An 18,494-nucleotide genomic window follows, 5' to 3' on the forward strand; every position below is an offset into this window, starting at 1 on the left:
CCCAAGACCCTGGTTTAAAACTTGATGCTCAAAACTTTTGATTTCTTCCCCCATGATTGTCTACCTGGCTGCTTCAGGTAACCGTGGGATTTGGGAACGCATATTACCTAGAGTAGCCTCCGTGCCCCTTGGCCTTTTCCTGCAGAACAGACCGGCATTGCCAATCTATTCCTGGGCCTCAGCAGGCTCAGCTGACCTCTCCGTGTCTACTGTCCATCACGGCATTGGCTAAAGTGGTTCCCAGAAACCAATGTGTCTGCTTGCGGTTCCTGGGAATCCAGGCTTGAACTTTGTCTGCTAATCCATTTGTGGCAGCACTAAGAGTAGTAATTTAAAGCCCAGGCAAAGATCTAAGAGCAGATAAAAAAGATCCTTAAGTTAGTTCAGAGTCATGAGGGGCAAGGCAGGTGAAGGAGCTAGAAGAGATCTGACAAGCCATGAATGGATCCAGTGAGAGGGGAGGGTGCACACCTGGGCGGTGTTTCACCTGGGTAAAAACCTGGCTGTGACTCAGGGTTTCTGCCTTTGGTTTGTAGAAACCTAAACACCAGCATTGCCTTTTTTCTTTTTTTCCCAATTCGACATAGCATTGCTCAAACAAATCAGTGTTCTCGTCTCAACTGATTCATTTGGCCAGAATAAATTCACAAGCTGAAGTGAATAGAGAAAAGGCAGGGAGAGTTGGAAGAGATGGGAGGAGGCAGAATGGTGAGATATTAGCAGCACCACCTGTTTTTTTACCCCCACAACATGCTGACTTTAGCATAGCGTGCACTTGAGAAAAACGATTAAAACAATTGCTCACATGTGACAGAAAAGTAATTTCCATTTAGAAGAATATTTCAATCAAAAGATGGGGAGCATTCTCTTTGTTAATGATGGGCTAGTTTACACAGAGGGTAGATTTTACAAAGTATGTGGATCAATACATCATTCTTCTGATTAAGTTACCGATATACTAGGATATTTGCAGGGGATGCCGCCGAGAAGATCTTTACGTGGTGAAATTGTGTTTCAGTGGTATAACAAGGAATATTATTAGCTTTCTTCTTATTGTTTTCACCATTTTCAGATAGATGAAGATGATTGTTGAAGAAATGAGATTTTTTTTCCTAGTGCATTTGATCTTATTTCTTCTCTTCACTCATAGCAGAAATACCCACCTCCTCCAGAGATTAGTTTAAATACTACATGAATAAGCTGAATATTTCCCTGTACTAAACCTGATCCCTGAGGATATTCACATCCCCTCAGCCAATAAACATGAGAAGCAGTGATGGGCCCCATTTATCTGAGGTCAGAAGTGGGTGATGCCAGAGAGAATGACACTCTCATCTTCTAAGCTTAGGAAATACACCATGGTTTTCTAAAACTTTACTGCACAAAAACTGCTGCTGAATTTAGTCACAATGTTCATTGTGAACAAAGAACCAAGTCATCTGTGACTCAAATATTTTTCACACAGACTATGTCTTCACAAAAGCAGTTCAGGAGTGGGAAGGAGGGATTGTAGGGCGATGGCGACTACAATAACCCACATGTTTCTTCTGGTAAAACTCTACTGACAATTCCAACAATTACTTCAGTTATTCCATTTCACTTTGCCATTTCACACAGCAATTCTGAAAAAAAGCCCTTGCTAGGCCTGCTTCAGAAAGGGTCTTATGAATTCCTGGCCAGGCATTTAAAGGACTGATTTCTAATCTTAACATCTGATGGGAATTCTGATTCCCGGCTTACCTCTTACAGTTTTGCAGAAAGCAGAAGTAGCAGTTTCAACCACATGCCCCTTGAAAAAGAGGCATAACTTTTAACAAAAGGAGTCTATTACAACAGCAGTATGCCATCCAGTCTTTAGGGAGGAGCTTATGGTGCTTTCAGCAGATAATGGAAGCCCTGCCTTAAATTACTCTTTCTTGCTATTTCCTGAATGTTTGTTCCCATGAAGCAGCCAAGAAAGTGAACTCAAAAGCCCGTCCACTGAAAATGAGGTGTCCTGCAGATGTAAAAACCCATTAACTAGGTCATTATTAATAGTTTCTACAGCACTATAAATGTTTTATTCAAAAGGATCACTGGCCGCTTATGTATTAGTCGTCCCAAGGACAAGTGCTCACAGAATTGGCTACAGTCGAGTGAAGTCACTATTGGCTGAGTGTCGGACAGCAGGGAGAGTAGAATGGCCTCCTGCCATTTGCAACGTTGTTCATTCCAGGATCCAAGAGACTGAGGGAGAGAAGGACTGAAGATAGGAACATGGGAGCGTATAAGAGAACAAGACCTTCCTGGTTTGTTCTCTTTTCCCAGTACCCGTCCAGACATTAAGAATAACGTTTCTCAAGAGACAGAGAGAGAGAGAAAGAGAGTTTTCATCATTATGCAAAGCATTAATAACATGCCTTGCAGACCATTTGAGAAAAAACTATGGAGAAAAACAAGAGTGTTCTAGAAAGAAAAGATGCTCAAGATATACTTTTAATTCACTAGAAAGAAGTCTAGTTCTTCAAACGTTTCAAAATGTTTTAAAACCCTCTCATTTTAAAATTTAATTTTACTACCATTTATTACAAAAAACTGTGTACTGCATACACGGTTATTTTACATGCAGTATCTAACTTAATCCTCACAATTATCCCAAAGTTGGTTACCCCCTAAAGGCATTACCCACTTTTTAGATAAGTGAATTGGGAAGTAAGTGGTTAGATGAACACGGTCCCACAAACAAAAGAAGCCTGAGCCATCATTCCTCACAATGTGGAATAATTCCTGAGGTTCTGAGACCTCTAATGAACCCCACTTCATGTCTTCCACTGACATTTGCATAATATGAGGAAACCAGTCAAACATAGCCTATTCAAATCACTCGTATTTATTTTAGGATTACTTTAAAAAGTTATATTCAAAATAAAATCATGCAATCTCATAATCTATCCAGAATAAACTTCTCATTGGCATGCATCCCACACCCATGTATACATTTTTGGAGGATGATATGGTTCGGCTGTGTCCCCACCCAAAATCTCACCTTGAATTGTAATAATCCCCATGTATCAAGGGCGGGACTAGGTGGAGATAATTGAATCACGGAGGCAGTTTCCCCCATACTGTTCTTGTGCTAGTGAGTGAGTTCTCACTATCTCACTAGATCTGATGGTTTTAAAATAAGGCTTTTATAAGGGACTTCCCCCTTTGTTTGGCTCTCATTCTCTCTCCTGCTGCCATGTGAAAAAGGACGTGTTCACTTCCCCTTCCATCATGATTGTAAATTTCCTGAGGCCTCCCCAGTCATGTGAAACTGTGAGTCAATTAAACTTCTTTTCTTTATATATTACCCAGCCTCAGGTATGCCTTTATTAACAGCATGAGAACAGACTAATACAAAGGAGTAAAAGCCCCAGTACCTCAGTCTCCAGATGGGCACCTGTTGTGGTCTATGGAGGCATTCTCTCTTTATTGTGCTTTGGATCTTGCACAAGACTCTTATCACAGTGAGGTTCAAAATTTCTAACCAGAGACTTGGACTTCTAGCATCAAGAAAGCAGAGGGACAGAATACACTTCTATCCTCATAGCAAGTGTCATCAAGCTATGGAAACTCAAGGTGCTTACACTGTGGTGAGAAACTCTCTTTTTGAGATCGGTTCCCCCAGAGGTGTTGTTACATGAGCTATGGAGAAGGCAAACATCCAAACCATATCACCATCCTTGCTAAGATGGTGATCCTTGCTAAGAGTGATCCTTGCTAAGATGGTGATATGGTTTGGATGTCTGTCCCCTCCAAATCTCATGTTTAAATGTAATCCACAATGTTGGGTGGGGCCTGGTGGGAGGTGTTTGGGTCATGGGGGTGGATTATTCATGAATGGTTTGGTGCCCTCCCCAAGGTAATGAGTGAGTTCTGGCTCTATTCATTTGTGTGAGAGCTTGTTGTTTTAGAAAGCCTGGCACCTCCTCCCCTCTCTTGCTCCCTCTCTGGCTGTCTGACATGTTTGCCCTCCTTCACTTTCCACCTGAGTACCAGCTTCTTGAGGCCTCACCAGAAGCCAAGCAGATGCCAGTGCTATGCTTCCTATACAGCCTGCAGAACCAGGAGCCAAATAAACCTCTTTTCTTTATAAATTATCCAGTCCCAGATATTTCTTTATAGCAATGCAAAATGGACTAACACAGAAAATTGGTACCAAGGAGTCTGGCATTGCTATAAAGATACCTGAAAATGTGGAAGTGGTTTTGGAACTGGGTAACAGGCAGAGGTTGGTAGAGTTTGGAGGGCTCAGATAAAGACAGGAAGATGAGAGAAAGTTTAGAACTTCTTAGATACTGTTTAAATAGTTGTGACCAAAATGCAGATAGAAATATGGACAGAGAAGGCCGAACCGACAAGGTCTTAGATGGAAATTAGGGACTTAGCGGGAACTGGAGCAAAGGTCATCTCTGTTACACCCCAGCAAAGAGGTTGGCTGCATTGTGTCCATGTCCTAGGGATTTGTGGAAGATTAAACTTAAAAATGATGACCTAGGGTATACGTGGCAGAAGACATTTCTAAGCAGCAAAGCATTCAAGATATGGTATGGCTGCCATAACTACCAACCTACAATCAGAGATGGAAGCAAAATAATTACTTAAAATTGGAACTTATAACTAAAAGGAAAGTAGAACATAGAAATTTGGAAAAATTTGCAGCCTGGCCGTGTCTTAAAGAAGGAACAAGCATTTTCAGGAAAGGAATCCAAGCAGGCTGGGCAGCAACACTTGCTAGAGTGAATTGCATGACTAAAATGGAGTCAAATGCTAATAGTCAAGACAATGGGCAAAAAGACTTGAAGGCATTTCAGGAACCTTTGAGGCAACCCTTCCCATCACAGGCCCAGAGGCCTAGGAGGGAAAAAGAATGGTTTCAGAGGCCAGGCCCAGGGCACTGCTGCCTTGTGCCACCTCAGGATGCTGCTGCCTGCACCTTGGCAATTCCAGTTCCAGCTGCAGCTCAGAAGGCTCCAGACACAGCTTGGGCTGTTGCTCCAGAAGGAAAAAGCTGTAAGCCGCAGTGGCTTCTATGTGTTGTTAAGCTTACAGGTTCACAGAGCAAAAGAGTGAAGGAAGCTTGGCAGCTTCTCCCTGGATTTTAAAGGATTTACTAGAAAGCCTGGGTGGTCAGGTAGAAGCCTGCTGCAGGAGTACCAGAGCCCCACAAAGAAACTCTACTAGGGCAGCGCTGACAGGAAATATGGGGTTGGAGCTCCCACAGAGTCCTCACTGGAGCACTGCCTAGTGGAACTGTGGGAATAGGGCCACCATCCTCCAGACCCCAGAGTGATACAGCCAACAGCAGCTTGCACCCTGAGCCTGAAAAACCACAGGCACTCAACTTCACCCATGAGAGCATCCATGGGGGCTCACCTGCAAAAACACAGGGGTGGAGCTGCCAAGGCCCTGAGAGCCCACCCCTTGCACCAGTGTGCCTTGAATACAGGACGTGGAGTCAAGGATTATTTTGGAGCTTTAAGGTTTAATGTCTGCCCTACTGAGTTTTAAAGTCATGTAAGGTCTGCTGCCCTCTTCTTTTGGCCTATTTCCCCTCTTAGAATGGAAAATTTTACCAAATGCCTGTACCACCATTGTATCTTGGGAGTAAATAATTTTTTTTATGTTATAGGCTCATAGACGGGAGGTATGAGCCTATAGTGGCCTGAGTCTCAGACGAGAGTTTAGGCTTTGGACTTTGAGTTAATATTGGGATGAGTTAAAATTTGGGGAGACTATTGAGAAGAGATTATCATATTTTGCAATGTGAGAAGAACATGAGATTCTGGGGGCCAGTGGGTATATTAGTCAGGGTTCTCTAAAACGACAGAACTAATAGGGTATATGTGCATATGAAGGGAAGTTTACTAGGAGAATTGGCACACATGATCACAAAGCAAAGTCCCACAATAGGCCATCTACAAGCTGAGCGAGAAAGCCAGTTTGAGTCCCAAAACCTCAAAAGTAGAGAAGCCAACAGTGCAGTCTTCAGTCTGTGGCCGAAGGCCCAAGAGCCCCTGGCAAACCATTGGTGTAAGTCCAAGAGTTCAAAAGCTGAAGATCTTGGAGCCCAACATTCAAGGGCAGGAAGCATCCAGCACAGGAGAAAGATGAAAGCCGGAAGATTCAGCCAGTCTAGTCCTTCCATGTTCCTCTGCCTGCTTTTATCCTAGTCACACTGGCAGCTGATTAGATGGTGCCCACCCCTATTGAAGGTGGGTCTGCCTCTCCCAGTCCACTGACTCAAGTGTTAATCTCCTTTGCCAGCACCCTCACAGACACACCCAGGAACAATACTTTGCACTCTTCAATCGAGTTGACACTCAATATTAACCATCACCGTGGGCAAGAGAAAGGATTTGGGAATGTTGGCTTGGCAGGGTCTGATTGGGGGGCTTTAAATTTGACCATTTACAGAAAGGTATGTTAAGGAGGATTTTAGCCCCAGATCTTTAGGGCCAACAGACCCCTCACTTCTGAAAGTGTTCTCGCATTCAGGTTCCAGTCCTGTCCTGGTCTTCTTGGTTCCAAAGGGAGGATTTGTTGGTTTGGGGTATCATTAGGGGTCAAAGCTTTTCGTAGTGTGCATGCCTGGGCAATAGGACTTGCAGGTTTGGGCTCTGTTATACTTAAAAGGCAGCTCAACATTTTGTTATCGACAGAGTAGGTCTGGTTTGGGCTGGTCCTGCAGTTACAGTCAGAACCTTATCTAAGTATGCACAGCTAGAAGATGGCAGCCCAGTTATTTCAAAGCTCCAAGGTGCCCTGGGATCTTTTATCATCACCTAACTTTTCGGCGCAACAAGTGCCACCCAATGCACTTCCTTTCAACATGATTTCATTTTGTTGCCAACTATCATGTGCCATGCCCTGACTCCTCTCACCTCTGATCAGTTTCTTTACTTGACTCATCCTGCCCTGGTAATACCTTGCAAGGGCTCTGCTCTAGGCAAAGTCTACCACTTGCCCTAAGCTGGCTCATGAAACCTACCTGCCTTCCCTCCCCACATCCACTGCCCTGCATTGGTTCTTTGTTCTTCCATAGGTAGGAGTCTTACTTCCCGTACTCTGTGAGGTCAGAGATGGAGGATTAAACATCTTCTTTTTCTCTCACAAGGAGGCAGTACAAGCTGCATAGTAAAACTTAAGCCCTTCCTAAATGAAATTAACTCTCTTTAGACTAAAAGACAAACGGTAGCAGCACCCTTGTTCTGTTTAATCTTGGCTAAAACAGAATGCATCTGGGTAGTCGGGGACTCTCCAGAATGGAGCTGGGTCATAGGTACTCAAGTGGCCAGGCCCAACTACCTGGTACATGATTAATAAACTAGAGCAAAGACTTGGGCTGCCTAAAATATATATGTATTTAATACAGATACATAGAGAGATATATAGATATACATCGTTTAGCTTGGGGTATCAAGGAAGCCTACAAGTTAGAGTTCCCTCAAGGATCATTAGACTAAAATTCTTGTGTTAACAGTTGACAACCTTTTAGAGGTGCTAAGATGCCCTTTCTCTTAGTGGGAAGGGGAGACAAACAATTCATCAACTGGAAAGGGGTCCCAAAAGGCCTCATTGCCCGCAAACTCTCACCCTGGTACACTCTGCCTCCTTTTCTCTGGGTAGACATCAGTGCAGAATCAAGACAGTGCTGTGGTAGGGTTGGGAAAGTACTGATGAGAATGTTGCAATCCTGTTGTTTAACTTGGAGAGAGTTGCTCTATCTCCTATGTACTCTAGCCTTTTGTTTATTTAATTTTCTGTAAGATGAGTAGAGGGAACTAAAATCAGTGTTTCTCAATCTTTAATGTGCACAGGAATCCCCTGAGTTATTGTTAAAAATGCACATTTTGACACAGAAGGCATGCAGTGGGCAGAGATTCTGCCTCCTAACCAGCTCCCAGGTGAGGCCCAGCTGCTGCTGCTGCTGCTGCTGCTGCTGCTGCTGCTGGTCCAGTGTCAGCCATTTGCATTTTTAGAGGACAGATGTGTGTTTAAAGTCCTGCAAGTGCTTGCTTTCATTTAATGCAGATAGGCCCCAAGAGATATAAATCAGTCAATGGCCTTCCAACTCCTGGAAGAGCTCAGTTTTCATGGGTTGTAGCTGACTGAGTTAAGGAGGGAGTTCTGCCCTGGAAGTCCCATGCGTGGGGAGTGAAGCTGTGTATCTAAGGCCAGGTGGGAGCAATGGGGGTGCTGGGCATCTCAGGGATTCTTGGTGTTTCCGGAATGGAAAGGCCAGGAAGCGAGAGGCAGATAGAAGCAGAAATAGGATAAATACCTATTACTCTAAAATTGTGTCGAGAGCCCTAGATGCTACTTGAAACCTCTTTGGAATAAAGTAATAGAAACAAATAAACATTGGTATTTTGTTTTATTGTGTTTTGCATTTTGGTACCACTTTATTTGACTGACCTAGATAAGAATTTGGTAAAAAGATATTCACCCAAAATCACCGTTGACAGAGCTAAAAAATGACCCTGGGCCAAGCCTGTGGCTAACCCTAAACGCCCTCTTCTGCTCTGTTCTTCATGCTTAGGGGATGTCCAGATCACAGAGAACTGAAAAACAAGCTTCATTCCCAAGTCCCCCACACTTTTATTCTCTAAGGTGAAAAATGTTTAAGAAAAAACTCAGAAATTTTGACATTAAGTAGAGTACAGGCATTTTAATCATATGCAAACAAAGAAAAAAACCATGACTACATCAAAAGAATTATATTAATAACACAAAATCAAAGCATATTTCCAGTTAAATATAGAAAAACTTGTGGGCCCATCAGGACCACAAAACCTGCATCCTCCTCAGATTTCTTGATATATCACACTTGACTAGAGGAATTTGCACAGGAAGAGGAAATTCAAAGTTGGAATAGAAGTAGAGAAAATAACCTACAGACTGTTTTTTTTTTTTTTTTTTTTTTTTTGCTGGGTCTTTTGATGACTTGAAGCTTGAATAATATCCAGCAAGGATACATATTAAGGGAAATCTATTCCATTAAAAATATTTCGATAAACTACCTTCCCCTGTTAAATATACACATACTTCTTTAAAATTGGGGGAGAAGTAAATTGATCATTTAGAAGGCAAGTTATTAAACTGAAATCACTTTTGAGATTTTTCTAAATGACAAATTAGAGACATCATCCAAACATCTATGGGTCCAAAAACTCTTCTTCCCCCTCAACAGCTTTACCTCCAAAAGGCATCAAATATTAAAGGTAACAAAAATACTAGAATACTCCTTGACAAAACAGCCCCTTTATTAATAATCCAATTGACTAGAAAGACAAATGAGTAGAAAACGTCATATCTAAAGGGAACATGACCCACCTATGACCCACCTATTTTAAATACGGGCAATCAAAGAGCTGGGAAGAATCACTACTTAGAAATAACTATACATGCATGATCTTTTATATGCATCCTCCTGTAAGAGGAGATTCTCTAGGTTGAAAAAATAATTTTCTGGTCTCAATTTATCCATTTGAGCTCAACATTTCCCCGCTCTAGCTCGTAGGAAGACCAGGCCAGCAGGAAACAAGATTTGAGTTGAAAATCCTCTTTTATCTGCCACCTCCAACCCCTAAGCCCTCGCTCTTCTGTAAGGTAACAGATTCTTAAACTGTCAGTCAGAAATTACAGACATGCATTTTTTGGTCACTTTTGCTCTTTTCTTTATTTTTGGTGTTTTCTTTCTATTTGTAGTTTTAACCAATGCATTACTCGCAGAAGAAGTCAATATCCTGGAAAAAAACAAAAACAAAAAAGATTGAACTGAATAGGCTAGGCTAAAAAACAGATGTAGATTCTGTATTTAATTTCTAATCAGAGAAATTTGAATTTCAAGTAAGTAAAGGTTGACCTCAAAAAAATACGAAATAATTACCACTTTAAGTCAAAAACTACTTACAGTGAAGGTCCTCAAATGAACCTTTAATTTACGGTTATCTGACAGATTTCAGCTTAATGCTAAGAAGTGATGACAACTGAGTCCCATTTGTGTAGGATGGGCAGTGTTTGAAGCACAGCAATTAGCTCCAGGAGAATCACTTCAAAACAAGCATCTTGCAAAGTAGCTCAGAGAGCATCTTTTATTTCTGTCCTGAGTTTACAGGACCCCAGAGCATTAGGAAGAGTATAATTTTATTTCATACATAAATAGAATCTATTTACCACAAAAATAAGACATTCAAAGATTGTTTTAGAATATTTTGATTTGATCAATAACGTGATAATTTTTTTCTCAGCCTATCTTTAGTGAAAACCGTCAGTAAGAGTCAGTTAGTACTGACTTTGTTTTCTTTCTTTGTTACATAGACTGCTTTGCAAGATAACTTGCATCTAAAACAAAAGAGGTACTGTATTGTATACTTGAAATTTGCTAAAAGGGTAGATCTTAATGTTTTCACACACACACACACACACACACACGTAACTATGTGAGGTGATATATCTGTTAACTAGCTTGATTGTGATGATCATTTCACAAGGTATATCAAAACCTAATGTACACATTAAATGTATGCAATTTTTATCTGTCAATTATAACCCAATGAAGCTGAAAAAATAAAGAAAAAAGTTGAGACAAAAAAATAGCAAACTTAAATAAAACAAAAGGGGGTGGTATAGAGAAAGTTTACTCATCTTTCAACGTTGACAATAGTTATAAATAGTCCCCCAAACCTCACTATCTCAGAAAAGTCACCATTGAAAGCTGGGGTCTCTGTTCTATACATCTTGTAGGTTGCATGATGCATTTTTGACACCAGTCTACGTTGCCCCAAGATCTGAGTCCTTGTCCAGTCACTTTTGAGATGCTTACCGTGGTGGGAACTTCCTTGGTAGCTTCCTGGTACACATGCTGCTCCTTGACCAAGTTGCTGGGGAAATAACCCACGACTCCCATCTCGTCCTGGCCATCGCCATAAACCTAAGTGCCCAGAAGAATAGCAATCAGGAAAAAGCTGATGCTGAGTGTCTTCTGAGAAACCCGCAGGCATCCTCTTTGCTGATGGTGAAAATCACAGCTGCCAATACCTCCCTTTCACCCTGGGGTCCAGGGGGCTCTGCGGAAAATCCGAAGTTTACTTGGAGCACTAAGTTAACCCGCAGGAATTGTGCATCTACGCTTTAGTGGCCCAGCCTAATTTCACTACTTTAGCATGACTTTATTTTATGCAGTCTTGTGAGTTGCCTGAAATCTTTTTTGAACCCATAAATATATAAAGACAGTACATTTTTTAAAGTATTGTAGACGCTTATTTTAAATGATGCAAATTTCTCAGTTTTCAACAATTCAAATGAACAGACTTAAATGGATTTAAATTTAATCCTTCATTAATTTAGAACTCACCTTTAGGGTTGCAGATGAGGACAGAAAATCAACCCTGCTTCATCCCTCCCCAAGGACCACCCCTGTATATTTTAACTGAAAAACGCTGATTCTTTGGAATTAATGAGGGTGCAACGTTTCCTGAAAGAATATTGATACTTAGACTCACTGCCAACACACATGCCTTCTACTTGGCAAATCTCAGACGTTTTCGGATAAGATTCAAATTCTTTGGGATGTTCAAGCCCCCATGTTCTTGACTCTTTTTTGCCAAAATATCACATTAACCTACTCTTGGTTTTGTTATGAAATTGATCTTTCTTTCTTTAAAGTGCAATAATAGCAACTATACCTGAATTTTTGCATTTCCATCTACAATCGCTACACGGTTCTTAACAACTAGTATTAAGCATTAAAATAGGTTGAAGGTAGGTAATCAAGGAAAAGTTAAGAGCAATATGTGTCAACAGGTGTTCATTTTAAATTATCTCATCTTACACTGCCAGCCCAAAATTCTCCAGCTTCGTTTTCTTTTACCAGCTTTGAGTACACATAGATCTGCTGCCCTTTTTTAACATTAATGAATCTACAGTCCGGGGCATTATAATCTTCTTGAGCTCTAGCCAGAGAAATAGTATCTGGAAGAAAAAATAAATAAATGATTACATTTTAGGCTCCTGAATTTTATAATAGTAAAAGGCAGTGTATATTAGAAAAACTAGGAAATCAGAGTGACTGATAATTTCCAGGTTACAGCTGGTGTCTATCCAAGAGAAAGCAGACAGTCAAGATATTAAAGCTGCAACAAAACTCAGCCAAGTGAATTCTCCATGGTAAGACACCAAAATGCAGACCAGAAGAAGCAAAGTTGATAATATACACATTGGAGAAGACCCACTTCAAAGTACAATTCAATTTTATGCTATTAGTGGATATATTTTCAATTATGTAATATAAAGATAATGAAAAGCATAAAAAAATCCTTACAGACACACTCATCATCTGCACAGAGCTTCTTGGAAGCTAGACGGTCCATAAATATTCCATGCACAGCACATACAGCCACAAGACCCGGGAGGAAAAGTAGCAATATTCTTGCCATCTTCCTTTTTTCTGTTTTAACTCGAACTCTTAGTGGAAGCGGGGACTGACTCCAGTGGTTCCTGCCTTTTATGTGAAAGCCAGACCTCTGGGTAAATACTCTGGCCAATTAGAAGGGCCTACCACCCCTCTGTTTGCATAGCAAGCTACCCGGTTTCAGGAGCTATTTAGCATCTGATTTTCCAAACAGAGTCAAACTCTGTGTCTTTCTACACACGGATAATATCCAAAATGGTCCACTATTGTTAATGCCGCTTTAGCAGTGGTTTATTGTATCAATCAGCAGGGCTTTGCTGAGAGGACTATGAGAATATCAAACCATTTTTAGTTTTAACTCACTCCTAATTTTTTTCAGCTTCTGAGCAAAAACATACCAGCTGTAGGAATCTGTTGACAATGTGAGATCTATAGCACAAATAATTTTGATTTAAACAAATTCAGTTAATAAATCTGGATTTACATAATAGATAAATTAAGGATTCTTACGTTTGTAAATCTTTCATGGTAGGATTCTTAGAAGGCATGCCTGTCCCAGGCCAAAGATGAATTCTAACATACTAGTTGATGCCACATTCAGACCCTACCAGTGGGGAAAGACATAGGTGGGTTGAGAAAAATGGGTCAATCTTTCCCCTACCTGTTCTCTCTAAGACTTTCACAATTCAGTCTCAAATGCTCAAGGGTGACAGGTCAAAGAGAAGAGAGTGAAGTTACAAGTTTATGTTACCCCCAACTTCCTACTTCTGAGCATGTTTCCCACGGCTAGAGGAGCACTCCTAGAGGCACCAAAGTGGACCAGTACCTAGCTCCATCTATTCAGCAAATACTTACTGAGCACTTACTGTGCCAGGTATTGCTCTGGGCACTCAAGATATAGCAGTACATTTTTAAAAAGATTTTGGCCTCAAGAGTTGCTTTCTATTAGAAGAGAGAGACAGTAAGTTACTGCTTTTTATAGGGTGTTTGAGCCTGGCATCTCTCCCATAATGTGGTCCTTCCCCTGTTGTTATCCATTGCTTCTAGAATAGAGATCCCTGTCAGGATGCCTTCTCCACCTTGGTTGATGATGTGACTTCAGAGCAGTGGCTTCTCCCCCAACCCCAAACTTGTAACCTCATAAAATGAGGGACAAGAACTTAACTTACTAAATAACTTGGTGCAAAACAATTTTCCAAGGGATAAATTGGTAAAGCAAAATATAATAAAAACTTTTTTTGTCTTGGGTGTATGTGTGTGTGTGATAGAGTTTTATTGCTTTGTTTGAGTGTGTCTGTGTGTGTATGTAAAAGAGTTTTGGTGTGGGTATGGGTGTGGGTATGTGTGGCTGTGTGTGTATGTGTGTGTGACTTTCAGGGGAGGATCTTTTATATAGCTGGCCCTGATTGGAAAGTTCGTTTTATTCAATACCTTCATTATAGACAAGGAAACTGAGGCACAGCAAATACCAGAGTGGTCTTTTTGTTTTTCGTTGCTTTTTTCTTTTTTTTTTTTTTTGAGATAGACTCTTGCTCTGTCTCCCAGGATGGAGTGCACTGGCATGATCTCGGCTCACTGCACCCTCTGCCTCCAGGGTTCAAGCAATTCTCCTGCCTCAGCCTCCCGAGTAGCTGGGATGGCAGGTATGCACCATCATGCCCAGCTAATTTTTGTATTCTTAGTAGGGGCAGGGTTTCACCATGTTGGCCAGCCTGGTCTCAAGTGATCTGCCCTCCTCAGCCTCCCAAAATGCTGGGATTATAGGCATGAGCCACCGCGCCTGTCCTAGAGTGGTCTTTTTGAACCATCCTATCTAAAGGTTACCAGAGGGATCATGGTTCGGTGCTGTTTCAGTTCATCACTGTCAACTTAGAATTGACAGAATAAATCATTTATTTCCTGTTTCACATCAAGGAAAGATTGAATTCGAAATTATTTTTGAAAGCAGAATGCCTCTGCGATTTTTCCCCTATAGTCAATCTAAAGGTCTAAATTTCTGGGAAAACTAAAGCATTGATTAAATCTTCTTAATCCTGATTGTGCAGCTGTTTTATGGACTGTTCCAGACTCAAACCAGCCCTCAGCATAGGAGAGTTAAAAGACAATTGTCATTTAAGAGGCACTTGAAGAAATGGGGACTGCAAAAACTCCCCATTGGGGAGCATATAGAGACCCTCCAAAGCAAAATAAAATGATTAAAAACAAAAAGCAAAATGTGACATTCAAACTATCACGACTTAGAAAATCAGGCTAATGCTAATGTGAAGCCATTATTGGACACTTGAAGGTGAAGAAATAAAGTAATGATTTAACCAAGCCTTCTGAGTGCAGCCTGCGAAAGCTTGTGATGTTCTGGCATTCTGAAGTGGCAGAGACCAGACAGAAGTTAGAGGCTTCTTGGTAAAACTGCATACAAATAGGAATTTGAACTTGCAATAATTCAGCAAGTAGCTGTGTCTGGCAGTTATGCCCAAGACACTGGGGCCACTGGGGGTTCAGTAAGGGTTCTGGCCCCAGTTTGCATACTTGTTCCTCTAGATTTTCAGATGTATTCTCCAAACATTTAATCCCTAAATGACATTTTTCCCCTTCAGTTCCTAAATTAGATTCTCTGTCTGGAGTTCTTAAATGGAGGCTATGGTTCCTTTAGGATCTAAGCATGGACTCGGTGAAGTGCAGGCAGCCTCCTTGTCATGGCCTACAAGCTCCTGTAGGATCAGGCGCCTCTACCTCTGGGATTTCACCTCTTGCTCTCTCCTCTACTCGCTCTGTTCCTCCCATACCAGTTCTCTCTGCCTTTTGAAAACACTAAACTCATTTCTGCTTCAGGCACTCTGAACTTACTGCCTAGGATGCTTTTCCCCAGATACTAGCATTCAGGTCCCTGGCCAAGATGCCTCCATAGACACAATTTAAAAGAGCCACTTCAAACCTTCCTCCACCCAATCCCTGTATCACGTCGCTGCAGTACACTGTCCTAAGGCACGTATCATAGCTGACATGCCTGCTTTATTTACTTGGTGGCGGTTTGTCTTCCAACACTATAATGAAAGCTCCACAAGGCAGGGATCGTTGCTATCTTGTTCCTCACTCTGTCATTAGCACCCGGAAAAGATACTTGGTGTGCATTAAATAGGTACTCACTGAATGAATGCACAATTGCTCTGAAATTGTATGCATAGGGGTGTGTGTGTGTGTGTGTGTGTGTGTGTGTGTGTGTGTGTGTGTATGTATTTTTCCCCTGGGCAAAGTCCCTGGCTTTAAAAAGAGATTGATAACACCTCTAAGAGTCATTTAATAACTCATCAGGGTAGAAATTCTGAGGTCTTGCAACTTGCCACCAAAACATGGTCCCCAGAGCAGTAACTCTGACATCACTTTATAGAAATGAAGTTTCTCAGACCTCACCTCGGAGACACAATCTTAAATCTACATTTTAACGAGATACTCAAGTCACTTGTATGCACATTAACGTTTGAGAAGTACTGTTCCCCGGCAAGTAAAATACCGTAATTTTAGCTCACATTCTTCATAAGGTCTTGGCTGGATATATTTTCAAGGGAAAACAAATGCCTGTTAAATACTCAAACAGAAGATACTATAAGGCTTAAAGTTTAAAATGGAGTTTTGAGTCTCCTGCAACTGAAGTAGGAGACCAGCAGAACTTGTTTTCTGGTCACAACCCTGCTGACCAGAACAGGATCTGGTCCAGGCAGTATAAAGTGAAGAAACCAGCAAGGACAAGGAGATGTCAATGAAAGCGATCCTCAGCTGTCTTCATCGTTCATTAGCATAACCCACTCCCATAGTGCCATGACAGTCACAAACGCCATGGCAACAACCTGGAAGTTACTGCCGCTTTCCATGGCAATGACCCAGAAGTTACCACCCCTTTCCTAGAAAGTTCTAAATAATCTGCCCCTCAATTTGTATTGAGCCTCCCCTTAATTTGCATGTAACTAAAAGTGAGTTTAACTGGGTGTAAATGCAGTTGCCAAGAGCCAATACTTTGCCAGCTCTGGGCACACTGCGTATGAATTAGCCCTGCTCTGCAAGAGGCAGTACTGTTTACCCAAAGACTGTTGTTTACCACCACCAGCTCACCCTTGAATTCTTTCCTGGGTGAAGCCAAGAACCCTCCTGGGCTAAGCCCCAAGCTTGAGGCCTGCCTGCCCTGCATCACAACCATTTCCAGATCTAACATTATCCTCTATTTATCAATATACTACTTTTGAAAAACACCATTTGAGCCAATGATCTATTATACCCTACTTCATGAAAGTAGAAATCTGCTTTGTTAGTTCTTAACCTTGGGTGACAATGGAATCACCCTGGCGGGTGGGGTTATAAAAATATTGATGACTAGGCTTCATCCCTGGAGACTAATTGATCTGAGGTGTAGATTGAGCATAGGTATTTGAAAATGGCTACCAGATGATTCTAACATGCAGCCAAAGTTAAGAACCACTATATTAAATAACATCTACGCCCTTCAATCATTCCTCAAAACTCACATTCCCAAAGATGGGTGAGATAGGGAAGGTCAAAAGATCTTAGTTTGATCAAATCTTCTTTAAAGCATTGCTAACTCCTTTTTCCTTTCCCCTGCTCCCTACTTGAAGGATTACTTTATAGAGTTTGATTGCACAGGAAAGATTTGGGAAAACAAGTGAATAGAATACATTGAAGTTAATGGGACTGGTGGAGAAGTGAGTTACACACAGGGGAAGGGGGAAAGCCAGGATGAACTCAATGCTGTTAAGACTGCAGAGACATTCTTATACATTCATAGTTTTTAACATAACTGTGTAGATATATCTAAAGGTAGACAGACTATATAAAATTCATATGACGAAAGATGAGAAGCTGAGGAATCAGCAGGAGGCTAAAGAAACATGACAACTACATGCAACACAATCCTGGATTGGATTATTGAGCCATTATTGGAACACAAACAAAACTTGGATTGGAACACAAACAAAACTTGGATTGGAACACAAACAAAACTTGGATTGGATGATAACATGGGATTATTTCCTGTTTTGTTTGAGACAGGGTCTCACTCTGTTGCCCAGACTGGAGTATAGTGGCATGATCACACATAATTGTAACCTCAACCTCCTGGACTCAAGCAATCCTCCTGCCTCAGCCTCCCCTGTAGTTGGGACTTTAGGCACACACAACCACATCGAGCTTATTTTTTTACTTTTTGTAGAGACAAGGTCTCACTGTTGCCCCAGCTGGTCTTACATGACCCTCCCACCTCAGCCTCCCAAACTGCTGTGATTACAGGCATGAGCCATCGCACCCAGCCACAGTCCCTGGTTTTGATGGTCATATTGTGATTATGTGGGAGGGTGGTCTTGTACTTAAGACACACATTGAAGTATCATGGAATAATGGGGAATCAGGTCAACGTAACCACAACCTCCAATAGCCCAGAACCTAGAAACAATGATGATGAATTAGAAGTGTTTATGAGAGTTGTGTACTATTTCTGCAACTTTTATATAAATCAGAAATTGTATCAAACTAACTTATTACTCTTCTGCTTGAAATCTAACAGAACATATGCCCAGACTTGTATGTAAATGTTCATAGCCACTTTCTTAATAGCCTCAAATTGGAGAATCCAAATGCCCATTCATTGGTGGAACTGCTGGTTTAGGCAACAATAGATAAATTTCCAAAGCATTCCAGACAGGGCAAAACTGTTGGGACAGAAAGCAGATCAGTAGTTGACTAGCGCCAGGAGTAGGGGGAAATAGACTGACTGCAAAGGGGTAGAAGGGAACTTTTGGGGGTGATGGAATGCTCTGTACTTAGGATTATTACATGACTATATACAATAGCCCAAACTCATCAAATGGAACACTAACATGGGTGAACTTTATTGTACGTAAATTCTAAACCACATTAAAAAATTCTCTAAAATAGTTCCCCATTTCACTCGGAGTATAAGCAAATCCTTAAGAAGACCTACACGACCCCTCTTACTATTCACCCCCCTCATTCTCACCCCAGGTGAGCCACCCTGACCTTTCTGCTCCAATACAGC

At 41.4% G+C, this 18,494-nt stretch overlaps 1 protein-coding gene across 1 annotated transcript; it reads right to left on the bottom strand.

The window, feature by feature from the left end:
• Positions 1-8,667: 8,667 nt before the first annotated feature.
• OTOR (otoraplin) lies at positions 8,668-12,504 on the bottom strand. Its single transcript, XM_010381467.2, has 4 exons — positions 12,347-12,504; positions 11,858-11,997; positions 10,850-10,957; positions 8,668-9,770 (listed from the first exon to the last, which is right to left on the bottom strand). Exons 1-4 carry the CDS (start codon positions 12,459-12,461, stop codon positions 9,747-9,749), a joined length of 387 nt encoding a protein of 128 aa, XP_010379769.1. The 5' UTR covers positions 12,462-12,504; the 3' UTR covers positions 8,668-9,746.
• Between the last annotated feature and the right edge of the window lie 5,990 nt (positions 12,505-18,494).

Source organism: Rhinopithecus roxellana, chromosome 13 (assembly GCF_007565055.1).
Source record: "Rhinopithecus roxellana isolate Shanxi Qingling chromosome 13, ASM756505v1, whole genome shotgun sequence".
Taxonomy (NCBI): domain Eukaryota; kingdom Metazoa; phylum Chordata; class Mammalia; order Primates; family Cercopithecidae; genus Rhinopithecus; species Rhinopithecus roxellana.